Source organism: Grus americana, chromosome 5, assembly GCF_028858705.1.
Source record: "Grus americana isolate bGruAme1 chromosome 5, bGruAme1.mat, whole genome shotgun sequence".
Lineage (NCBI taxonomy): Eukaryota > Metazoa > Chordata > Aves > Gruiformes > Gruidae > Grus > Grus americana.
Genome location: NC_072856.1, coordinates 40,125,433 through 40,152,454, shown reverse-complemented (window position 1 = coordinate 40,152,454; position 27,022 = coordinate 40,125,433). Strand labels below are relative to the sequence as shown.

Below are 27,022 nucleotides of genomic sequence, written 5' to 3'. Positions count from 1 at the left end.
ATGGGTAGGCTTGACAGACGGTATTGGAAAAAAACAGAGTGGTTGTAGATGAGTTGTTGATTGCCTTGAAAATGTCACTTTTCTATGTGATAAGGGAATGAGGAGTGTGGTGAAGTGTTCAGTTTCTAATGCATATTACTATGTTAAGTTGTCAGCCTAAACTGCATCTGAGGTTAATAAAGTATTGCTTTATTAGGCAATAAAGTTTTTCAAACTTTAAATCGGCGATTTACTTTATTGAAGAGTTATCAAGAATTTCCAGAATTGGGAATGTTAACTAATACTTTTCATAGTATTTCTCGTAGTAGTGTGACTGTATTACTACAAAGTTTTTCTGTTTAATGACAAGTAGTGTAGGCAAAAATATTTCAGATGCTGAGTATCCAACTTCAAACATGATTAGGTTCATAATTTTCTGGAAGGTTGACGTTGCGCTCCTAATGCATGTCCTCTCTGATGCACCTCAAACCATTTATACCTCACTTAACCATTAACCGTCTTGTAACATAACTATTTCTTCAGGAGTGCAAGTAACGATGCTTATCAAAGTTTATGGCTTGATTTTCAAATCCAAGAGCTAAACAAACACCATGATATGTTAATTCCATTGATAACAGCATAGAATTTTCCCTGACATTTGCAGTCAGAGAAAGTAAGTATATCTGCTTATCAACAATAAAATTTTTCCTGCATAGGTGCAGTTTTATAGAGGAGTGCAAAACAGGATTGATCAAAAGTGCTAAGAGAAGACAGGAAGGCAAGCCTTGTTTCTGGACAGCTGGACTAAATGAACAAAATTTATATTTGTTTCTGAATTACTCCTTGAAGTTCCCTCTTTCCATCTAAGGCTGCTGTATTTCATCCGTCCAACACACCCTCTGTGCCCCTTCCCCGCCTTTGCCCCACAAGCAACACACTACCGTTGACTTGCCTCCTACGCAGGAATCTGATGGGAAGCGATGGTTTGTCTGAGGAACAGCTGAGTGGGAAAAGCTTGTGCAAAGCCACTTGGGGTGAGAACATGAACTCCAGGCTTACTCCATGTCTACTCCTTGAAGCTCTCCATCTTAAAATTTATAGTATTTGGCTTTTCCCCACCAAATAATATCCATAGTGTGGTATCCATAGCATCAAAGTAGAACTCTTAATTATGTGTCCTAAATGACTGATGTAGGGTCCTTAGGATTATCAAAGGCAATTTCATCCTGGTATCTCATTTCTATTTTTACAGCAATTTGGTTCACATTATTTTCAAACTTAATAAATAAAATACAGTATCTGTCACTCTGTCCATCTGCTGTGTTATACATCTTCCCCAAAATAGTAAGTGAAGGAAGAGCTGAAGCAATAAAATTCCAAGTATGGTCTCATTAATAAACACAGTATATACTAAATGTGGGAGGTTATTTTTAACTGATTGTGGGTTTATTAAAAATAGAGATTAAAAAAGTGTTGTAGGAATAGCAAAGAGAGAGAGCCTTGTACTGTAAAGTGTCATTCATGACTGGATGACTGTTTCTGCTAGAGATGAAGTATAATGTGTCTCTTAATCACACATCAGTAACTTATATCCAAATATTTTAAGACTACTGTACATGGAAACAAACCTTCCAGCTATGCACTTCCAATTTGAGTGAAATGCCATCAACTCAAAACATTTTGCTGTCAGCCAGTGCAGTGTGCTTTTTCTTTCGGGGCATCGTCTACATTGACTGTCAAGAATCTTCCTCCACACAATCAAGCAAAAGTTTCTCGGTGAAAATATTTGATGTCTTCCATGTGATTTTAACCTTACTTCAAATTTCTGAAACACTGCAAACATCTCAGAAAAACTAATGTTGTCTTTACTCTCTGACAGGATTGATGATTTTGACATGTTCAATCACAGCCTGTATAGCAGCAGCTTGAGTTCAAACAAAATGCCTTTTTTTTGTTTTAGGGGTGTTTGGTTTTTATTTTATTTTTTGCTTTAGGGTTTTGTTTGTTTGTTTTTGTCATGTAAGTCCTTAGGTAAATAAGTTTAAAGTTTTCTCTTCCTTTCTGTCTTCCAAATAAATCCATTCACAAGCAGCAATGCAGTAAACTGTTATTTCTTACTTTGGTCTTGCTTAGGCATATCCAATTTTGAAACCGGAAAGTTTAATATATAAGCTAGAAGATACTATTAATACTAAGCCATAGTAAAATAAGTTTTTGTATTTTTCTATGCTATCTTACATTGGACTTTTTAATATTTATTTAATATTTCTTTTCTAAAGGCAGGGAGTGTTATTTCAATAGTGTGGATTACTGTGCCATATTGTGCAGCCTTCACAGAGAACACTGGTGCAAAGGAAATATCTTTTTCCCCAAAAAATGTAGTTCACATTATAAGTAATTGTCTTGAGAGTTATTTCAATAGTTCATCGTCATCATCATATTACAAAATTCTTAGTTTTGAAATTACTGCTTTTCTAGCATCAGTTTGCAGCTGTAGCCTGCCAACAGCCATCAAGCCAGTATACAACGTTCAAGCTGTATAGAAAATCTGCCAGAAGATCTCAGAAATAAAGCTAACGGCTATAGAATGTTTTGTCCATGGATAAGAAATTCTGCTTTCACTTTGGCATTTTTTAATAGAAAGTTTTATTTCTGAAAATATTTTGGTTTGATGCATTTCCGGCTTTCTGTAGTGATTTTCTAAATGACTGGTTAAAAACCACACTTCACCAGTACACAGAGAGTCCTGACTAGAGATAGACCCAGGCAACAGAGTGCCAAAGAGAACCCGAGTTTTTCTGAAGCTCAGAATGTGTCAGTATGGTGTGATTGGAGTATTGTATGTTTTCGGATAATAACTTCAGGAACAATTTTCCAGATCTTCTTAGTCCTGGGGCTGAGTCTGATGTAGTCATGGAAGAAGGGAGTGACGACAATGACAGTGAAAGAAACAGTGGTTTTATAGATGACATGGAAGAATCTATAGCTCATGATTCTGAGATGTCGATGACAGGATGCCATAGCGACAATGGGGAAATGCAGGATGCTGATCCGGATCACGATGAGTCTAACAGGATGATCAGGTGAGCTGGGGAGTGAGCCTACCTTCCAGCTTCTTTTCTTTTGTATGTATTTGTAATATCATGGCTAGGGCTCAAGGGGGAATCTACGGGGACCCTATTCTCACTCCTTGAGAATGGAGAGAGCTAGAGAGCTCGTGATCTGTAGTGGTTCTGAAATTGCAATGAGATTGCTTCACTGAATATATGCGTTAAGAATTTAAGAGAAGCTTAAAAATTATTGTCAAGTTGAAGTAGCCACTGAAAACTGATGCACAAGTAATTGTTACAGGTCTGTTCTCTTACAAAAATTATGTTGTGAAACTATTTGTGCATGACCAATAGAGAACAATTATCTTTTTTTACTTATTTATCTTCCCAAGCATTTTCCCTGACTAATAGTGTAATGCCTGGTCATTTAAATGAACAAAAATAAGAATATAAAAAAATTGTGTAAGTGGTTATGGTATAAGCGGCTCTAGATGAATCGTTTGCACTTTTAGATACCTTTAGAAAGAAGGAAAGTTTGACAAAATTGAAGTAGTAGTTTGAAGCAAGTTACAAAAGAGATTAGTGGTTTGAAATGACTAATCAGGAAGGAAAATAGGAATTGAGTTGTGCAACTTACCTCAGAAGTAAGAGAAGAAGAAGAGAAGAAAACATTATTCACTTATTGGGACTGTACAGAATAGTAGGGAGAAAGTAGGGATTATTCATTGTCAGGGAACCTAAAATGAATTAAGATCCTTTCAGCTGTAATTTCCTTGATGCAAAGGGTCTGTACCTTGAAGAGTTATAGAATATTTTTCTTTCACAGGTCTCAGTATAACCTGCAGTTGTCTCTTGTATTTTGCTTACTAGGAGTCTGTTTCGGTAACACATTCTTACATCATAAAATCTGTGTCATATAACATTTTGAATGTCCAAGTTGTATTAAATGGACACATTTCAGATTTTCAAAATATAAATAGCCGATTATAACTAATAAAAACATTGATAACCAAGGTACATGTTTTACTTAGTTGAGGGGCATCCCTGTATTTCCAGTAATACTTTCCCCCAGTTATTTCTAAGGGTAATGTCCATATCCATGGGTTATTTTTAAGTGATCTATAAAAGGCAAATAAAAAAAGTAAACCTCTTGTCAGTACAGACAAGAATAGTTAAATAGGAACTGCAGCTCATTTGATCATTTTTTAGGCAAAAAAAGAAATGTTAACTACATGTTACAGTCTTAATGAAACTTTAAGACAGCACATGTTGCATTTTGATTGGAAACTGCCAATTCATAAAATGATTCTTATTTCCAGGATGCATTACAGTAAAGTAGGGCCATCTGCAGACATTCACAGTCACAACAACTGTGGAAACTTAAGATACTATTCTTTTCCTGGGCGGTTCCTGCCCTTTTTTGTTGGAGTTGTTGCACCAACAGCTTTGCCAGCAGGGCAGAACACGAGCTCTCTGTGCTGTGCTTTCACGTACAATGCATCATCTCCTTTTAAAGTTCTGCCAGAAATAACTAAGCATTTAGGTTTAGCAATGAAGTAGATTGTAAATCCATATTCTATTACGTAGAACCTGCTTTAGGAATGGTTACTCTAACAGCAAGGAAAGCGGGAAGATGGGCTTGGCTACTTCTTACACCTCTCCAACTAGATATTCCAGATTTTATCTGGTGGTGCTGTCAGGCATACTGTCAAGTTGCCATGCCTTCCCAACTTACTGTGTGTCAGCGGAGTCGTGGAAAGTTTCAGTGTGCGTATCCCAGAGTGCAAGGCAGTGGGACTTCACTTGATGTCTTTGAGGATTAAATGTGTTAGCTTAAACCTCTTTCTCTGAGATGATCCAGCAGATTTTCTGCTGTACCCTGCCAGGGTATGCACAGCAAGGCAGCTGACACGTTTTCTACTCTGTAAACCGTCATCGCTCCATTGTGTGTTTGAACTCCAGAAAGATCACAGGACAGTAATCTGATGGACAGTGATTACTTAGGTTATGAGAGATTCAGGATCAAATGCTGGTCTGAATTGTGCATAGCACAGGCTTGAGCTATTGCTCCCACACCCTAGCTGAGGCCCTAGTCATTTGCCCATCTTCTTAGCTCATCTTTAGGAATATTTTTTTTGGGGGGGGGGGGGGGGGGAGGAACTGTGTGTGTGTGTGTAAGCCTTCAGAAGGTCTCTGACTTTCTCTTGGTGTTGCATTACAATTTTTTTTTCTTTGTAATCTCAAGATACTTGGAGTGACAAAACAAAATAGTGTCCAGTCCAGGTCTGATAGTGATGATAAATATAAATGTGGATATCGTGTGTGTGTATATATATATATTCTAATTTAAAAGAATTTTTTCTTTTTGTCCAAAGTTGTCTTCTTTTTAAAAGCCTTTATTGATTTATTCTTAAGCCCTTCAACCAGCAACAATATTCCATTAATGAGAGTGGTACAATCTGTGAAGCACACAAAAAGGAGAAGTAGCACAGTAATGAAGGAGGGTTGGATGGTTCACTATACAAGCAAGGACACACTGGTAAGAAATGTTAAGGAAGACTTGTCTTACTGTACATATGATATTGTTAGGATTTGATTCTGTACTACTTTCATAATTTACAGTCACTCATTTTTTGCAGTATTTGTGATTCCTGAAATCCTGAGTCTTGTCATAACTGAGGACTGGCACTGCTTGTGAGAAACAGGAGACAGTTAAAACACACACAAAAATACCTGAATATGTCAGTTGCATTATCATAGGCAGCCAAATGTGAAGACATTCTGAAGAAAGTAAAAAATAATGTTAACACCTTAGAGGTTCTGGAAAGTAGCTTTACCTTCCAGCTGCAGTCTCCTAGATATTGTACTACTAGGTGAATTGAGTCTTTTCTAAAATAGATTTAGCGTAGAAAAAAGTTATTTGCATTCCAAGCTGCTGAAACAGGAATAAAGACTTCAGTATGTGGCTTTCTAAAGTCAGCTGCGGTGTTATAACTGATACAAAAAGAAAGTTTAATTTTTTTAGCAGCATACCTGTAGCAAATTGTGCTGAATGTAATGCAGATGTTGAAGTGACATCTTAAATTTTTAAAACTTGGACAATTTGAACCGAGCTAGATTATTACCAAAGTAACAGAGGGTAGCCCTGTAAATCCTAAACTCAAATATAAAGTCCTCATAAAAGTTTCATATTAGCAAATGAATCTTTATCATTCACAATTCATCTCTTCAAACTTAAGCGAAACATTTTGGAAGTGATGCTTTTGAGAAATGAACATTTCAATAATTTACTTGGAAAACGCTAGAAAGATTTTTCCCTTGTTTTTCATTGCAGAGGAAACGACACTACTGGAGACTGGACAGCAAATGCATTACACTTTTTCAAAATGATACTGAAAGCAAATATTACAAAGTAAGGAATATTTTTCAATCTCTTTTTGTACTAGCAGAATATAATGACTGAATTGCTGAATTAATAAATACTTACTAAAGTACACTAGTAGTATAACTTTGATCTATGTTTGTTTTCATTATTTAAGCTGCATATGTGCATTTTGCCTTTCACAAACAAGTCTCAAATCAGAAAGTTGTCAGCTAACAATGACTTGTAAAAGACATGTGGAAATGGAAGCTTTTTATACAGGAGCAATTCATTACCAGTGACAAATTCTGCCAAGAAACTTATCTGACATTCTGTCATTCATAATACAAATTCTTTCCAAACCATTAGGTATAGTATATATTATTTTAATACTGTCCTTTGGACATTATGTTGTGATTTTGATTGTAAAAGATTGTTTTAATGCTCATATCCTTTTACCTGAGGCAGTTAAACTCCTTAGGCATTGCTGCAATAAGTTTTCATAATGGAAAGTATTTTTTTCATATAGCTTCCTCTTAAGGAAATATATCAGTGAAACATGCCCAAAGTGTTACTCAAGATGAAACAATCAAGTTTATGCCCATGTGAAAGGTTGATTTGGAATCTTCATGTTGAATAGATTTATTCTGTAAATAATATATTGCAAATAAATGTTATTAAATAAGGAATCAACAAGGTTTAATTTTCTAGTGGAGTTCTGTTGATATATGGATGATCCTTTTCTGATGGCACCTCACTGCTATCTTTGATAAGATTAATTAAATAATTAAAGTTCTACTTTGTCTTGGAATGAAACATTTAGTATTTTACCATCAACAGTCCTCTGTGTCATGGAGTTTCAGGTTACAAGAGCCTTTTTTGTTTGTACAAGAAGCATGTGGTTAAAACAAACAGCTAATATAATAAATTAGTTAAATAAAGTTCATGCTTTAGTTTTGTATGTTGATAATCTTTACAGAGAAAGTAAAATATTTTTTCATTTTAGGAAATCCCATTGTCTGAAATTTTGTCTCTGGAACCTGCAAAAACTTTCACTCTGCTGCCTCAAGGAGCCAATCCTCATTGTTTTGAAATAAGCACAGCAAATATAGTCTATTACGTTGGAGAAAACATAGAAAACCTCTCAAGTGTTCCACTGAACAACAGCGTTATCACCAGTGGTATTGGCATCGATGTGGCACGAATGTGGGAGATGGCAATACAGCACGCCCTGATGCCAGTCATCCCTAAAGGGGCATCGACTGCGTCAGGACCCAGCCTGCACAGTGAGTTTATTCATTTCCTCCATTTCAGATAAGTACAGTTATATCACAAACAACATTGCTCAATCTTCCGCACACGTTGAAAGGAAGTATTGCACAGCTAGTAAAGGCTATTCTGTCATGGCTTTTCACCTGTCTATATTAGTTTAAACACCACAGTTTCTCATCCGTGTGTTTCCAGTTTATAGTAGCACATCTGTTTTAATATACAAGATGCACATTCATTAGTGAGCAAATAGTTGTTATATTAGTAAGGCATCTCATCCACATTTGTATTGCTGACGTGAGTAATCGCCTCCTTGTGCAGAGGCATGCAGTTTTCTGAGCTCCAGTTGGGAACTGATAGATTTTTCCCATCATGACTGTAATTTATGTTTCTAGCTATCTGCAGAAGCGGCTCTTCACTCTTTAGGTCACTGCAGCATAGATGATACGTTCCCTTTCATCACATTTGTCTGTACAACTGCCACAAACATTGTCCCATGCTGAGATGAAATGAGCTCAAGTGTGAAGAACAGCTGTTCTAAGCACAACAGGGCATGGATGTTACCCAGGACCAAAAGGACTGAATCTGTCGTTGCCTCCATTTTACATACCTTTGGGTAATTCTCTGGCAAAGAGGACAGCTTATGTAAACCAAACGTGAAACTCATTTAAAAAATCTAGCTCAGCTACTGATAACAAAGTAGCACAGAAGAAACAATTCCCCGCTACTAGGCATGTGCTGCTGTGGTTGCTCTGCTTGTACTCGACCTAGTCAGTGTAAAGCAAATTTGGATATGTCTACTCAATTTGGATCAGACCTTTTGTTGCAATATACACCCGCTTTAGCACTTGACATCTGGATGCTATTAATGCAGCGCAAAATGCTAATGAGACCGCAAGCCCTTCAGAAACAAAGTACTACAACAGGCTGTGGCATTGCATCTCCAGGCACAACAGCTCACATATCAGAGTAAATCAGCTGTGTCCTGTGCTTTCTTGAGTGGGTTCCTGCATAAAACGGTGTCAAATTCTGGATGTCATTTCAATCAGACTAGTTGCCTAGTGCCCCTGGTTTGAGCCCAGCGTAGCTAAACAAATCACCTAAAATGCTGGACTGGGAATGACAGCTGCCTTCTCTCCCTCTAGGGAAGTTTGCAAATCTTCTTTACAAGTTAGTAGTTATCTTTAGATTTCTTTTGTGCAAAAATTAAGGTCAGCTGAGACCTTTAGAACAAATTCCTGTGGGAGGTGAGAATGATAGCAACCTTCTGTCTTCTGCAAAGTGTAAGACTTGTCCATGTCTTTGTCCACGCTTTTTTTTCATGTAAACACAAAGCAGTACATACATTTCAAATCAAATTGGCAACAATAGAAACACTCTACATAATGGAAACATTCCATTCCAAACCCAGTCTATTCCTAAGAAAAGGACGAGGGAATAAGCCATATGGGGCAGAAGTTACTCATGCTATTACTGCAACTAGGAGAGGTGCTGATGGGTAGTAACAAGTGTCTTCAGTGTGTAATAATACAGGGTTTATAGTAGAGGACCGTGATTTCGATGAGGCTGAAATCCATACTAAGAAAATGAAAAGTCAGCATGAATAGGATTCTAGACAAAGGTAGGAGACAGAAGCGGCGATGCTCCAAAGAAGCATTCTTTCCTCCCCAAAATGATGTCTTTGTGTAATACAGTAAGCAACAGGCATATTCTCAAGTTTTATTGAACCCCTCAGTAGGTGTCCAGTTCAGAATGCTTATGGCAACATGCTGAGCTCTGAATTTGTAGAGGTTGGATCTGATGTTTGTTGTATTAAAGCACAAGTGCAAGTTTTTGTTTCCATTATGTGTTTTAATAATGTCTCAAGTCAGTTGAAACGTGTATTGCTTTTAACAGTATGCAGACCAATTTGAACACGTGTTGACCTTCATCTGAATAGCATCAAATACATTGTAGGTGACACTATAAATAAAAATTATTATCAAATCCACTAAATAAAAACAGTCTGCCATAGTTGCAGTTATGTTACTTGCATGAGCTGTAAAGCCCCAAAATAGAATGGAAAAAACCAATAATAAGCTTATAAATGGGAATTATGAGATTCCACTATTAAAAAATTAATAATGAAATGTATAATTTTGTTTTTTTCCATACACTGCAAAACTGTTGTTCATGTCACATATTTGTGGGCTGGCGTAATTGTATATTGGCTGGTAGATGAACAAGCTGACCTAATTGGTCCAATTTCTAGAGCTGTCAGTAGATATTGATGTAATGTAAATGTCATTTCCTATTACTACATGTTTGAACTAAAAGCACAGCAATCTAAAGTATATTTTACTTTCTTCCCCAGGGGATATATCCATCAGTATTTCTGTGTCAAACTGCCAAGTTCAAGAAAATGTGGTGAGTGTTCTCTGGATGCTGGTGCTAGACGTGCTATGATTAAGCTTGCAAAACCATTGATCCGTTTTGCAAAGCGAGATGTTAGAGGAGTTCCCATCAGCCATTTTTCACTTACTTTGTAGAAATTAACAAACAATTAGCTTCACTATCTTCTGAGAAAAATAATCTCGGTGGCACCTTTTCTTGAGACGCAAGAATTATATATGGGCAATTTCACTTAACACAGAATTTAACTATGGATCCTTGCAGGATGTTAATTACCAAAAGGAAAAGTGAGCTGTAGAAGTTACTAGTTCACGGAATTTTTCAGCTGAACTTCATAAAGCTAATCACAAGTCTTGATAAATAGACCGTTTCCTGTCATCACTGAGAGATCAGATACTCTCTGTTGGACAAAGATGAAGCTCTATCCAAAGGAAGAGTTACATATGTTATTACACATACATAAAGAATTCTGGGTTTCTTTTACGCTAGGACTATTAGACACAGGACAGGCATTCAAGGTGAGCAGTCACGCCGCTGTTTTTTCTGTTTCATGGGCAGGGGAAATAAACAGGACTCCCTGCAGCCGACTACAGCTTGGGGGCAGCTCTGGCATATGCCAGGAAAAGGTTACCTGCTAGGAAAAAAAAGCAAATCTTTCTATAAACTAAGAAACTACTTGCATTTCCATAGCTGACATGAGCTGACATAGAAACTTTTTGCAAGAAATTTTTTAATTTGTAATTTCTCCCTTTTCATAAAAACCAGCAGTAATTCCTGGATCTGGGATCCTGACACTTTGGGGTAGAACGTTGCTAACAAGACCCTCTTTCTTTCCATAGGTACTTTTGTCTTCAAATTTCACAAAGTTTAAGAGTAATGTTGTGCCCTGGGGGTTACTTGCCTGGAAGATGGCAGCGGCAGCTTTTACAGCAATTGCAGTTAACATGGTTTTTAAGAAAATTCACATTAATGTTTCTGGTAGATAATGTATTTTGAAGTGTACTCATTAGAAAAAGCAAATGAAATACAAATTTTGTTTCCATATCTCAGGGCTTAATATTTGTTATGTTTATATAAACAGGATATTAGCACCGTATACCAAATCTTCCCAGATGAGGTGTTGGGATCAGGACAATTTGGAATTGTTTATGGAGGTAAGGCTTTGGTGTGCTGTACAGTTACACTTAAGATAGAAAATTTCTTGAATGGTGAAAGTATTTGGACTCTGAAATGTTTTGTTACAGAAATTAGCTGCCCATTGTTTTAAATAAGCAGTATTCATTAAACAATGAAATTGAGTTTTGTTGACGAAGTCTTTTTGTAATTTGAAGTTTTCTACCCAGTAGTGGATCACTGTATATTAATAGCTTTATGTTCTCAATAAGCTCTAGTAAAGAAAATCCTGAAGTGCAGAAAACTGTTCTTTATAAGAACTATAATGGAAGAAGACAAATTATAATTTCTTCTTCTTACTGGTTTTTTTGCATGCTTTTGTGCGCCTTTTGTCTTTGTTTTTTCTGCAGTTTGTTTGAATTGTTTCTTTTTTTTAATTTTCTTACCCATTTTTCCTCTCTTTTTCCTCCTTTTTTTCAGCATTTTTTGGGGTGCATTTAGGTTCAGCTGTTGTTTGAGACAGTGTCAAGGGAGAACTAACAGCAAATTTCTCACTGAAGAATCTCTGTGGGTCTCTGGTAAACCTAGGACATGCACTCACATGCCTAAAGGCAATACCTATTTCATTATTTGCTAGTCTGGAACTGTTATTGAAGGACTAAGCCTTCAATAACTGCCAGTTGCAGAGGAGGCAGCTTAAATATATGAACAAGCATGTGTGTGTGTATATATATATATGAGAAAGTTAACTTTGCATCTATACTGTTGAAATGCAGAGCTGACTTTTTCACATGTGTATGTTTCTTAGGTGTTTAAACAGCTTTGTGAGGTGATAATGAGAAAAGTTCTCTTGTCGAAGGGTAGAAAGAAGGGAAATGACAGAAAACTTTTCATGACTTAGGCGACTTAATTTGCTGCAAACCTGCTCTGAGAATTACTTGGTTGTAGTCATTTGTACAATCCAGTGAAAGTGGAACATTTTTCAGAATTAATCATATTAATTGATAGAGCTTTTTTGTTTTATTAATGCAGGAAAGCATCGCAAAACAGGAAGAGATGTTGCCATTAAAATAATTGACAAACTAAGGTTTCCAACTAAACAGGAAAGTCAACTTCGTAATGAAGTTGCAATTTTACAGGTATTTTTCTATTCTTTTTTACTGTATTAGATCTATTTATACATGTCTATAAATATCAGTATGATAATTATTTTAATTCATAATCACTAGTATTGTTCTGCTTAATGTGCATAAACAGTGAAGATCAAATGTATTGGCAGTGTCACATTAGGAATTACAATTTCTGCAGTTTTAAGCACCAGAGACAATAAGGAAAATGTATGTTTTGTTAAACTAAATGTTTGTTAAACTAATTTGAAATTCATCCATTCTCCTGTACTGTCCCTAGAAATTTGATGCCTGTTGCCTACAGGTTAGACACACCATTTAAATTATGAAATACTGAAACGTTGTCTGGTTTAGGGGGTTCTGAAGACTGGCTATGTAATGATAAAACCTACTGATCATGTTGGGAGATGTAGTGCTGTTTTTATCTTTAATAGAATCTTCATCATCCTGGGGTTGTAAATCTGGAGTGTATGTTTGAGACGCCGGAAAGAGTGTTTGTTGTTATGGAAAAACTCCATGGAGACATGCTGGAGATGATCTTATCAAGTGAAAAGGGCAGATTGCCAGAGAGAATAACAAAGTTTTTAATTACTCAGGTAAGAAATTAATTCTAGACCTAGAAGAAGATTTGAGGTCAATTATTATCACTGTTTCTTATGTTTTGCTTTTGGCATAATTTACCTGTCTGATTCATGAAAGCCTGAGTTTTAGTATCAGGGATGGTAAGACAGCTTTGTGTACATTATCTGATAAGTAATAAACCATTAAGAGGACCTAAAATTAGACACATGTACAGCTGTCTGACCCCTGGATGGAAGGGCCATCAGGCTACAGTTTCTCATGCGCTTGAAGAATTAAGCACAAGTAAGGGATGCAAAGCACTAACAGCAAACTGTTGAAGACCTACACAAATAAATCTGAGCCTCAACTGCCCCATACCTAACCACCGCAGTTTGTACTGTGCGCTTTTGTGCCTATTTTCTGTACTGAGATTGGATCTCAGCACTACCTCTGATTAAATGAGCCTGGTTTTCTGTATGACTTCTGTTAACAATGTGATCTGGGTTTGGGGGTTTTGTTCTTCCTGCTGTCGTATTGCTGCTTTGGCGGCCCGTAATACTGGTTTAAATTTAGATATGCAATTGAGTAGTGAGCCACCTCAGAGTCAGAGCAGCCGGTGTTTCAGCAGTCAGGAAAAAGAAAGCAGCAGGAGCAACAGTGTTACGGTGGAAGTTTATTATTCGACGTAGAATGTTGTAGGTTTCTTAATTTTCAGGCTTTCTTGGGTAAAACTGCCACTAGTTTCAGAATTTGGTTTCTTGCCTTCCCAGGCCTCCTCACCACTCCCTGTTCTAATATAGTGGGAAATACTGTCAGCCCCTGACCAGACACAAGGAAAGGAGTTAAAGCCACAGGAATAGGATAAAAATTTCTGTTGCCATGTTCTGGTGTGTGGAATGGAATAAAAATACATGCAAGGCTCCTTATGCTTTCTCTCCTCAAGAAAATGTTTAAAATGGGTCACACATTTATGTGAAATTTTTTGAGTGAATTTAGATCTGGAAGGTCATTTTGCAAATGTTTCTACGTCCAAAGATTTCACACACACACAAAAAAGTAAACAAGTATTTAGGATCCAGTTTAGAATATGAAGTCTTTGGAGAGGGAAAAAATCATATTCCATACAGTGACACATCAAAAAAACTGGAGGCACAGTAAATAATAGCTGACTTTTTTTTTTTCCCCCATTGTAGACATTGTTGTAAAAGGTACATTCTTGTTGCATTGTTTCTCGCTACACCAGTCCTTGATTCTCTGATCACTGATACTGTATGAACGATATAAACAAAACAAAACCGAAAACAAACAAACAAAAAATACGATATTTAAAACTGAATTTCTTTCTGATTTGTTTCTTCACAGATCCTTGTTGCTTTAAGACATCTTCATTTCAAAAATATTGTTCATTGTGACCTCAAACCAGAAAATGTGTTATTGGCATCAGCCGATCCTTTCCCACAGGCAAGTAGAAAATGCACTTTCTTAAGATAAATTGTTCAAATTAGTGAGTGTTAGCAATGATTATTTTATAAACAAACAAACAAATGACTAGTGACCCTCTGTATCTCCTCCAGGAACTACACAGAATTTTTAGATATGAAAAAACTGATCACTTATTCAAAAAAGTTTCCAAAGGACATATGTTTGAAAATCCTTGTCTTTTGTTATTTGCCTAAAATATTCAACTAGATTTTCAAATGTGACATAACTACTTGTGCGATTGTTTCCGATTTGCTCACCATTACATAACAAATTACTTCTCTGGTTGATTTGGTCTAGATAAGTGACGATTTGCAAGCAGCCACCAGAAAGACAAGGTTTTTTGAAAGTTAGGGCAGAGTTCATGAAGAAGAAGTAGTAGTTCTTTGATTTTATGAATTTAAATGTTAGGTAGATTGCAGAATATTTAAATAAACTTTCTGGCTCGTTGTTCTACTTCTCATTGAAGGGTATTTGTATCATCTCCTGTACATTTGATCTGCAGAATTCATCTATGATCTCCTCCAACGGCCCATATTCAAAGGAGCACTATTGATAATTTGTAAATAATACCAATATCAATAATTGGAAAGGAAGGATCTATACTGAGGGGTTAAGTGACAATTTTTAAGCAGTTAAATCTGTCCCTCTGAAGAAATCAGACAAAGAAGTTTGCAGAGAGTAGGGTGTATCTAGGTCCACAATAAAATGAAAGTGGGAGTTCAAGAAATAAATTTTGTCAACTTGCTTAATTTAGGATAAAGCCATAGGTAAAACAGTTTTCTTTTTGCTGTGGTTTTATGCTATGAATGAATAAGTGTTACTTTTATTAGTACTTTCACCAGGAGCCTGGGCTGTTAGGCCTGTCCAAAATTGCAATTCTTTCATTCTAAGCTGTGCTGTGCTACTGTGATTTGTTCATGGAGTGAAGGAATAGAGAAGCAATGGACTGGTAATCTGGTCTAACGTCTCGGTGGAATAAGGGTGTCCTCTCAAAGAAGAGTTTAAAAAAAAAAGTAGCCTTGAAGGAACAGTAGAGATGCATCTTGCAACTAAAGCATGATAAAAGTTCCTCGACTGTGTATTTGATAATAAAAAAATATGTGTCTAATTATAGCACTTTTCTTTAAACAGGTAAAACTTTGTGATTTTGGCTTTGCCCGAATCATTGGAGAGAAATCATTTAGGCGCTCAGTTGTAGGAACACCAGCCTATCTTGCTCCAGAAGTGCTGAGAAACAAGGGCTATAACAGATCTCTGGATATGTGGTCTGTGGGTGTCATCATTTATGTAAGCCTCAGTGGTACCTTCCCATTCAATGAAGATGAAGACATACATGACCAAATCCAGAATGCCGCTTTCATGTATCCACCTAATCCATGGAAAGAAATTTCTCATGAAGGTAATATCTGTTTGTGACTGTTTTTATATAAATGCTAGAAAAGAGTAGTTGTATTTTGCTTTTATATTTTTTCCCCTGTACCTACTGGTGAAAAAAAAAAAAGATTTGAAATTTCAAGGTACCATAATGTACCATAATGTAAGTCTCTGTTTTGTGCTATCAGTTGCTTTAGATATTTCCTGCAGAGTATGTATGGACTGTATATGGCATAATCCTCTAGTGTGGGATCTCTCCAGGAGGTGTTGAAGGAGGCACATAGCCACCTACAGTTTGGGTTGCTGTAGAATTTTGTGGGGAACCTCAGCTGCAAGAACTGGTGTTGCTTATATTTACTACTTCTTTCAGCTCTAGTGTCTCTTCACTATTTTTCTCATTCTACTTGTGCCAGTACTTTAGTTTCCATTCAGTAGGATCCTGTACCCTGATATTCTTTCTGTGGAGAAGATAAAAAAGATACTGAACGATTCCAAGCAGATGAGGTTTCAAGAATAGTGTGAGAAAGTGTCATAGAAGAGGCTTTCTGAAGGGAGGGGAAAGCTTGGAGATAACCAACAAGACTTTTAAAACTAGAATTCTAGTCAATAACATCAAAGATTTTTGACAGTAAAAGAAAAATGTGAGTAATTCACTATGGAGATCTTTAAAGAAGGTAAATGAATTCTATTAAAGATGTCTCTGACCACAAATAAGAAAGACATTAACAAAAATATCAGTTTTGGTTTCAGCAGCGTTTCTTGTACCTAACAAACATTTTGAGGCAGCTTGATTTTCTTTGGGATTTTTTTTTAAAATCATTATCTTTATGTTCTTAACTTTTTGCAAGATTGCTTCATAAGTCTTAAAGGAAACGTTATAGACATCAGATTCTTATCTTTTTTTCTGAATTGTGGTATGTACCAAATTCATAGAGTTATAGAATGGTTTGGCTTGAAAGGGACCGCAAAGATCATCTAGTTCCAACCCCCCTGCTGTGGACAGGGATGCCCTTCACTAGACCAGATTGCCCAAAGCCCCATCCAACCTGGCCTTGAACACTTCCAGGGATGGGGAATCCACAGCCTCTCTGGGCAACCTGTTCCAGTGCCTCACCACTCTCATAGAGAAGAATTTCCTCCTAATATCTAAATCTACCCTCCTTCAGCTTAAGACCATTACCCCTTGTCCTATCACTACATGCCCTTGTCAACAGTCCCTCACCATCTTTCCTGTAGGCCCCTTCAGGTACTGGAAGGCCACAATTAGATCTCCCCGGAGCCGCCTTTTCTCCAGGCTGAACAATCCCAACTCTCTCAGCCTGTCCTCATAGGAGAGGTGCTCCAGCCCTCTGATCAGCTCTGTGGCCCTATTCTGGACTCCCTCCAACAGGTCCATGTCGTCCTTATGTTGGGGTCCCCAGAGCTGGACGCAGTACTCCAGGTGGGGTCTCACAAGAGCAGAGTAGAGGGGCAGGATCACCTCCCTCGACCTGCTGGTCACACCTCTTTTGATGCTGCCCAGGACATGGTTGGCTTTCTGGGCTGCAAGCTCACACTGCCGGCTCATGTTGAGCTTCTCATCAATCCATACCCCCAAGTCGTTCTGCTCAGGGCTGCTTTCAATAGAATGAAAATTGTAAATGCTAATATTTTAATTCAATTATTTACAGTACAGTTTTTCTGGGTTCCAGGTAACATGTTAATGGTAGCTTAGAGGAGTGGGCCTACTGCTTACTGTAATATATATTATTATAGCAATGTGAGATTCTCAGCTGCAAAATGCTTTGAGAGCATTGTCTGTTGTTTTATCTCAGTGGCAGATGAAGTTTCATGAGATCTGTTGGGGAAAAAAAAAAAAAAGAAAAGCTATAAATCTGCACAATTACGCACTGAAGTCCTCCTGAACCTCCACACACTTCTGATATGTAAGCTGACAGAATCTGTTGGCAGCAATGCTTTTTCTGGCACAAGAGATAAGCAAACAGCAATCAACACAGAAGAGGCTGCAAGAAATTGTCTCCCACAAGTTTCTACTGTGGTAGACAGAAGATCAATTTCTACATTCAGAGGTGAAGATTCAGTAGAGCACCTAGAGAAAACTCACCTGCTGGGGTGTTATCACTCCTTTCATAGAATCACAGCCTTCATTAAGAGTTAATGGATATCAGGCTGAAGGGTGGGAAGGAACACACTTTAACAAATTACTAAGTTAAAATCGGCTTATACATTGTGACTTTATTATATATTTTGAATTCCTTGCTGATGACCCAGTCTATTGTGCTAAACACAAACCTGAAAAAAGTCTGAACAGATCCGTTATGTTTAACACAGGGAGTTGAAATCTAGATCTCTGTCCAGGTATTACTTGATAATGCTGACTTTTAGAGCTCAAGATTGAACTCAAACTCCAGCTTAGCTAGGGGAAATAAAGGAATAGTTTTCTCATGCCAGCTACTCTGGTCCACGCTCCTGCGCTGGTCACAAGAGGGCAGGTGCATGGGCCCTGTACCTGATGGCTCCATCTAGTTTGTGTTACTTGTGACCACAGAGCATGGGTAAAATGCAAATCTGTACCCACTGTCCTAACACATCTAATCTGGATTACAACTCTGAACAGTGCCATGATAATTGATGCTGTAAATTGTTGAAGCATTTTGAGTGGAAACACAGATGATTTTAAAGATTTTATGAAGTTGCTTACTCAACATCACAAATAAAAACAGTTTGAAAAGGTACGTGTATTTAAATGAGAACTATGATGAGATGAAGCTCATTTCAAGCTAAAATACAGTGGGGCTCATGAATTTCTCCTCAGTAAGTGCTAGAAATCTACAAAATTCAGAAAATTAGTTTCAATCCCAACAGATTACATTTGTGCACTTGAAAATCTTCCTTTAGCTTGCTGTGGTTTCTTCCAGTTTCCCCAAACAGGTTAAGCTAATGAATCGGGTATTTTTCTGCCATATCTTTTCCATTATTCTGTTTGCCAGTTATTCTTAATCATTGAACATTTTTCAACAGAAGTTTTAACATACATGTCTATGATTACTTTTTAAATGTTTTTTTTTTTTTTTTAGTTTTCATATGAAAAGATCCATAATAGATTTCTTTTAAAGGCATAGTAGATTTCTTGTTTAAGTATTTCCTGGAAATGTATCATAGCAATAATTCTCCCAAGAGGACATTAATTATCATCACTAGTTCTTCCACTCAAACTTGTAAGGGAGTTACATAGCAGTGTGGAATGTGGTGCTGCTGCAGAATACGACGAGGTCTTTGTAAATAAACATTGAACAACCTATCTCTTTCAGGCTGGTATGATTGAAATTGCTGTTTGTTCTGAAGGATGTACACAGATATTTTCTTGCAAAAAGCATTATTTGTTGTTTTAAAATTAAAACAAAATTATTTAACTGATTTTTACTTGTAAGAAAGAAAAAATGTTGTCGATCCAACAGTTAGTCCAGTTTATTTATTGACATTTAAAAACTTGCGCAAATATTTAAGAGAACACATAATAAACAACCACAGTCTTCACAGAAGCCTTCAACCAAAATTTTTCTGCACTGCTATAGCATTAAAAAATGGAAACAAAAATTGATGTGATGAACATTGTTGTAGCAGATAAAAGAAATGCAAAATAAATATTATCTTTAATGCAGGTAAGAAATATCTTATTAAAGCGTTATGCTGTGTGAATTTGAAAAATAGGAGTCAATTGTCAGAAGGTTACCATAGGTAAAACTAATTCAAATATTCTTTCTTTCTCCACTACTTACTACATTCTTCTCACATGTCCAAAAGACAGTGCTGGCTCCAAGCACTCTTTAACAGAGTCTCTGGACTCCATGAATTGTACATTACAGTTAAATTTTAAAAGTGATAACTTCATCCAGAGACTATATTACATGCCTCAGTAATAGCAGTCAGAAACTGCGAATTCAATGAACTTAGAAGAGCCTGGCTGCCATCTAAAAGAATTAATATTAACTCTGATTTATTCATGCCAATAAAAATGCTCAGGTTCTCCTACCGTATAAAATGCATTATGCATGACTGTTTCTTCTTTTTTGCTGAAGTATGTCAGCACTGGTTGCCATGAATGTTCATAATATGATAATCCTAGAAACACTGTTGTAGAACAGTGAGAAGAGTAGAAGGAATTACACATCAATTTGAGCTAAAAAAAAGGGGGGGGGGGGAGAAATAAATGTTTCTTCAAACCTGTTGCTGTTTATATCAACAGTCCTGCTTGATGCCCAAAGCAAGTGATGGCAGATAAGACAGACACCCTAAAACAATAGGTAGGGGGTGGGTTACTTCACAACTGTACTGGGTTAGGATCACAAATGTATGCAGCTGATACACCTCAGCTAGCTGCTTCTTAAACCACAGTAACTTGTTTGCTTGAAATTCTGTGTATGTACTTTCAGTGAAACCATAAATGTTTCAAAAGTTTTGGGGTTTTTACCTTGTTATGCAATTTTCAGTTTAGATTAACAGAAGTGATCATCAACCAAGTGTATTGCCAGTGTCTGTGAAACAGCAATGTTATTAAAGGGCATATAGTTTGTTGCAGAATGGCTAATGAAAGCAGTGTTAGGAATTTTTGCATGCCTGTTGCAAAAATCGACACTGAGGAAAGCAGAACGGTGCTCAAACCTTTTGTTTCTTGCTTAGGACTATTATTCTGGCTCAGAGCACCAAATTGGATGTAAAACTTCTTGCAGCTGTAGTTATTTCAGCACTCTGAATAGCTAAACTTAGTTATTGCCATGTCTACTTCTACTTTTATTGTGATCAGAGTAATTAAAATCTCAGATATTTTACGAAAGCACGTATTTCTTTGCATTTAATGGATAGTGCATAAATTAAAGTGAATGATGCTGCGTTTATCACCACTTTGGTTTTAGTGCTCAGTACATGCATTTTCTGATATTGCCGAGCAGCAAATTTGAGAGCTGGAATGCAGAAGGTAGCAAAACTTTAAAAGGGAAAAAAACGAGAGAGAGAGGTCTTACCTAAACATTGTGTCTGGAAAAGCGACAGCAGTGGTAAAGTAGCCTAAATGTTCCCATTCTGTCTTCCTTATTCAATTATTGGTCTTAAGGTAAAATTCAACTGGCTTTTAAAATTCTAAACTGCAATGATGAGGTGATGGATTTGTAAAAACACATGACCCATAACAGTTTAAACTGCGTGATTATATGAATAATAGACTTAAAATAAAGTCTAACAGGTTCAGAGCAAAAACATATGGGAAGAAATTGTATTTTGGAGGAAAAGTGTGCGATGAATGTAATAGTGGGGTCTGTGTTAGTTTATTTTCTTGAGAATTACTTTTTCTGTAGCATTTTCTGTAAAAATCTACAGTCACCAGCCAAGAAAGAAGGCAGAGTCCATTTGAGGGTAATGTTTTTGAGCGTCCAATGTCTTTCAGTCGCTATCAACAGTTCTGTCTTCTCTGCCACTCAGGATTGTGGTCCAGTCATTGACTATGATTCTTCTCTCTCCATAACGTGTCTGTCTGATGTCATAACATCTAGACTAATCTCATTAACTCTTCCTGCTGAGGAAAGCTGAATGCTTTTTTGTGTAATGCTTTGGCTGTCCTTTTCCACTGTTAAAACTTAACCTATAAAAACAAAGACGTTTCAATTTTTGTAGTCTCAGAAATGTTGGGGTTTTTTCCCAGCTGTTTATCCATTCAGAACGTTTCTGTGAGCATCTTTTCCCAAACCTTAGCCCTCATGCACAAAATCCCTTCTCTGACTTCACCAATCCCAGTTGCTTTACATTTTAAGGTTTTCCAGAGAATGTGTGTGTATATACATTTATCTCACAAATTCCTCCATAGGGTATTCTGATTTCCACCCCCACTAAGCAGCTGTATTTTCCCACCTTTTTTCCAATAGCTTTTCTCTTCTGAAAGAATACTCCCCAAAAAATGAGTATGTGTTTGTCTGTCTAAATAGAATTGTAAGACATTAGTGTAGAGAGGTAATTTCTGTGGCAAACTTTGGGTATCTTGAATAAAACCAGGTTTTGTCACAGCCATTCAACATTCAGTCACCCAATCTGCTGGTCTCTCTGTCTTCAATGATTGTCAAGCCAGCTTACATTCTGAATTCACTGAATTGCTGTATGACAATTCGACCTCAATTCAGACTTCATTGCGGAATTTTCCTAGATATTAATACAGAGGAATCTACTTGCAGAATTCTCTCCTATTTTATAACTTTAAATTTCACATCTGTCAAACATGGAGCCTATTTTCAACAGCATTACTGTTCGTTTCCATCTTTGACCTTCCAGTCTGCCAAATTTGCATCATCTCAAAAGATTTATTTTAACTTAGCTACAGGTTACAAAAAATAAATGCTGCTAAAAACAGAGGTGCCTGAAGGATTTTGTCCCCCTGCCCGTTAGCGTATTTTACCTAGTGTGTCTTCACTGTGGTGGCTGTTCTTTTGAACTGCATAGTCCTAAAATGTGCTATGTCAAGCTTTGAATTCTTCATGGTGTGTTTTGTTCTGTTGCGGAATTTTCATAAACCATTGTATTCGTAATTTTTTTTTTTTTATCAGCTACCAACACAGCTATTACTACTAGCCTCATGAGCTATGTGATGTGCACACTGTTGATTAGGTGCTTCACATTACTTCATATTATTAAATAATTTGAGAAGAAACAATGCAATTTCTTCCATGCATTAAATTTGATCATGGTGTGCCTGTTACACTGCTTTTGAGTCAGAAATAAATACCACAGCTGCCTTCAAGCCAGTACTTATACAGACTTGTTTCAGCATAATGTGAATAGAAAGTCTGTTTCACACATTAATGAGAAAGTCACATGAATGAGGATTAAGTACAAGGAGGTCAAATGCATGTTATAGCTCAAAGATGCTTTTTACCTCAGGAAATGTTTAACTAGCTGTTTAAACTAAGGTCTTGGCTCTACTTACACATGTTTGCTAGGATAGATGAGTATTAGAAAACCTGTCTTGTAGAGGTGCAGCTTGTAATTGCCAAGGATTTCTTTAGATAGTACGGCTGAATCCAAATAATAATAAGCTCTGCCAGCTGAAGATTATTTTTTGCCAAAATAACTGCATGTACACCAGAGCATTTGTCAACAAAGCTGTATTGACCAACAGTAGGGAAGGGGTTTGTGTCTATGAAAAAATTATACCACTAATCAACAGAGCTATACTCAGACGAATCCAGGGCCTAGGAAGTCCTAAGTTTTGTCTTAATGGCAGCAGCTTATTTTTTTAAAAGTGATGGCTGTAAGAGTAGCTAATATTATGGGTGTACTTTAAAAATTCTGGACCAAGTATAAATTATTTGCTATACTAATAAACTGCCGTAAGCAGTTAAGAAACAGGAACCTCCTGACTCTGGAGGTTCTTTCCAGTAAAATGCAACTAAAAAGCAATCCTTCCTAAAATCAAGGAGACATACAGCTTTATAAAGTTGGATTTGAATCTTCCCATTTAGGATTCTGCTGAATAGTCACCTATCTAAACGACCGGTAGTCGTGCTGCTGGAGCAGTTGGCTAGTTTATCTCTTTTGGCAAAGTCTCCACCTCCTGGAACTTGATAAGCCCTCAGCTGGCTACTTATGGTATCCTTAAATCACGGGAAGTACACAGGAGCCCATAAAAGTGTTAGGAAAAGCGATACCGTAATCCTCCCAGAGCTTTCATACAGATTGCTTCCTTGACAATACCTCTTGGATCTGTGTAAATGACATGTAGGCCGTAGGAGGTCTTTATTAACCTTGCATTTATTAATAACTGTATATAATCTTGCACATTGATTTTAGAAAGGAATGTTGTCAAACTTTATAAAGCTCCTAAAATGTCTGACAAGGATTACTTTAACACCTGAATTTGAAAAAAATCAATCTTTAGTGAAAATTCATAAAATTTACTTTAAAATACAGTATAATTCTTCTCCTTTCCTCAAAACTGCATTCTCTTCCTAGACAGAAAATTTAAGTTCCTAACATTTGGTGCCCCAGTTTGTTCCCCTAAATCACACTTCAGTTGTATGTCTAAACTAAATGTTAATACCTTCCAAATTTTTATCTCCAGTGTTTTTAAACTGTACAACTAAAAAAATAATCATCAAGCTATTAATTATATGCTTTTTTTTTTGTCAATTCTGAAATTGAGTCAACATGAATCTTGTTGCTTGTCCATCTTATATGAACTGTAGCCAGACAAATAGCGTTAGATAGTGGCTGTCAGGACACTATCAGGACAGAATGGGTTTTTGTAAGCTGAAAGAGAGAGAATAACCGGGATCTTTCATCATTTCCTTTAAATAGTCCCACAGAGCTGATCAGTGTCTGAACCTCTATAATTTATCTAATACTAGTTAAATTCAGAATTTTCTCATTAACAGACTGTTCCAGATCCCTAAGGAAATTCTTCAGTCCTTCAGTTCCAGCACTCAGGTTGTCTGTATTGAACTCCTTAACTTCTGCTTTCCTTTACGCGGCACTGTCCCTTTGTTGCCAGTACGTACCGCCTGCATCTTGACTTCTGATACTCAGAATTCTTAGGCTTGAGAAGCGGCTTTTCTTGGATTGCATGATTTTCTGGTAAAAAATAGCAAATGCTTTTTTCTGTTGAAACTCATGTTTGATCTCTTTCTTCACCTATATTTTAAAACTGATTATTAAAGCAAATGGAATTGTATCAGAGAGTTTGGGCCCTAAGTCCTCATAATAGTCACAGTTGCATTTGTGCTTATTTTTGCTAAGAGGCAAGTGATATTCAAAACTTTCCTGGGAAAACCAGCCCTAGATAAAGAACTAAAAGCAAAATCAGAACTTGTTACAGAGACAGCAGTGTTCCAGTGGTACAACAAGCAGGCAATCTGTGTGAACTGTTCTCCAAAACAGATTATTGCTCAATATGACAATCCTAACCATCCTGTGAAGTTGCCTTTTCACTTTTGTATTAGTTTCCTTTCCTGTCCTTTTTTGTGTACCTTCTGTCATGATTGTTTCTAGACCAATGCCTTTCTGGTCTGTTCAACAAACCCTTGGCAATTTCGCCCCAGAATACAAAGACAAATGTTATCACATGTAGTATGTCATTGTCCTGAAGGAGAAAAGGGGAAAAGGGCTCTTCATCCTGTTGAAACTTGGGGGAGACTGAATAACTATGTATAATTTCATCATTTGTAAGACTCACGGTCATATCTGCTTCTAGTGGGATGGACAGAACATGCATAATAGAGACATTATCAATACTCCATATCAGGAAGAATATTCAGTAGGTACTTGGCAGTTCTATAGGCACATCATGGGAAACATGAACTTGTATCTCAACACATGGCTGACTGAAATCAGTTCCCAGGACAATCAACTCTTTCATGAAGTTCTTGACCTGTTTGCCAAACTGAGATTCATAGTAAATGATGAAAAATTATCTCTGAAGATCATATACACCTGAATACCACTGAAGATAATAATTAAATTCAAATTCAGCACTGGTCTATTCATCAAAAGACAGACTGAAGTCTTATTGTAGTTCTGCTGAATTTAAGGGTAAGGTGACAGTGTTGCAGAAGATGCTGATGTTTGCTGATACCCAGATTTACCTTACTGGTTAAGGACTATGTTCTTCTCTTCCAAGCATCGGATAAAAACCACTACTTTTTCCCAGGTTATATCAGAAGTCATTCTATAGCTGGACCGTAGTGTATGACTGACTGACTTTCCTGTCTCTTCCTCTTAGCTGGGAACCAAGAACTTCTCTTACCCATAAAGAGGAAAAAGATCAACCCCACTGTTTTGAGTTCAGAGTGCTGCCATTTATCAGTAGTTGTCCTATAGGGTAGCCACTGGATTTTCCATATTGCTGCACAAAATACAACCTCAGACATGTACCAGTTTAAAGAATTCTGTCCCATCTCCTGCTCTTAAAGTAGAGAAGATGATTATTCAGCTCCTTCAAAACCTAGCTGGCAACAACATCCATCTGACATGTTTCAGATGCAGTTCCCCTCAGTGATGTTTCTGTGTTACTTTCAAGACCATCTTTCCCATTTTCAAAGAAATAAAGATGTAAACCAGTGTACTTTGGACAAGCCAAGGTATATTGTGATTAAATGGGAAAGTTATAGTGATACTGTAATTCCTTGTGACCGGTCAATTATTCTATAATAAGCTTCCCCCTAAAACACATGCCAGACGTTTAGCACCACCTAGAATAGAATTTAACCTTTCATGATACCCTCATTTTTATTTTTATTTTTTTAATGGCTTTAGTAGATGCATTCAAAGCTCAGGAATCTAGTCCCAGATATTTTTCCAAATGGATCATTCAGTGCAGTTCCATGCACTGGTCATTGATTCATGGGCCTCTTCCCTTCAGGCACCACAGCACACATACCTATAACCTCAGTGACTCATTGAGTCCTTCAAAAACAAATAAATTAATAAATTTGTAAAGAAGCCCTCTTGCCTTTATGAAACACTAGACTGCTGACTAGCAGGTGGAGGCAATCTTCTGTCTAAAAGAGTAGTATTGCAAGACTTAGTGACTTAGAAAACTTGATTCCTCCACTCAATGCCTGGGAAGGTGCTGCTGTCAGTCATCTAAAAGTGATACTGAGAGTCTCCAAGAAATATATATATAAAATATATATGTGTTTACTGTAAAGTGTGGTACCTGGAGAATACTGTACTCTTCACTTACATGGGGTTCTTTTACTTGAGTAGGAGCTGAGTGAGAATTATCTTTAGACTTTGCTGCACACCTGAAATGAACCCACAGAGTCAGACAATCTGCTAGCTAGCAGGCAACTGTTCAGTAAAACCATTGTAATCCCATTGGGAAGGGTTGCATGGGTGCCTTGAGAGACATCAACATTGACTGCAGTTTGTAAAAAGCTGGGGTAAGGAGGGATAACTGTCCTCTTTTTATAAAAACTGTCTGTCTGTCTCTCTGTTTGTATGTCCTAGTTGAAACAAATGTATTTAGACTGATGTTTTCCAATATTATTTCTTTCCAGCTATTGATCTCATAAATAATTTGTTGCAAGTGAAAATGAGAAAGCGCTACAGTGTGGACAAAACATTAAGCCACCCGTGGTTACAGGTATTGCTACTAATTCCATGTTTTTTCCTACATATTTAGGCTCTAAGGTTATAAAAAGTTTTCATCTTTAAGCACAATGGAATCTAAGCAAATCTACAAACCTGAAGATGTTTTCAGATCCTGAGAACCTCATACTTCTTCACCGATTTACATATAGATCTTAAAAGTATTAGATTCCAATACTGAACTCTTT

General features: G+C 36.9%; 1 protein-coding gene across 3 annotated transcripts in view; it reads left to right on the top strand.

Moving 5' to 3' along the window:
• PRKD1 (protein kinase D1) overlaps positions 1-27,022 on the top strand; it is a 154,706-nt gene that overhangs the window by 124,734 nt on the left and 2,950 nt on the right. For all 3 annotated transcript variants that reach the window (XM_054827171.1, XM_054827172.1, XM_054827173.1), the window contains 11 exons: positions 2,858-3,062; positions 5,445-5,568; positions 6,364-6,441; positions 7,397-7,676; positions 10,013-10,065; positions 11,132-11,204; positions 12,196-12,302; positions 12,725-12,886; positions 14,214-14,312; positions 15,465-15,732; positions 26,744-26,829. In XM_054827171.1, coding sequence (XP_054683146.1) covers positions 2,858-3,062; positions 5,445-5,568; positions 6,364-6,441; positions 7,397-7,676; positions 10,013-10,065; positions 11,132-11,204; positions 12,196-12,302; positions 12,725-12,886; positions 14,214-14,312; positions 15,465-15,732; positions 26,744-26,829 — 1,535 coding nt within the window. The remainder of the gene's footprint in view (positions 1-2,857; positions 3,063-5,444; positions 5,569-6,363; positions 6,442-7,396; positions 7,677-10,012; positions 10,066-11,131; positions 11,205-12,195; positions 12,303-12,724; positions 12,887-14,213; positions 14,313-15,464; positions 15,733-26,743; positions 26,830-27,022) is intronic.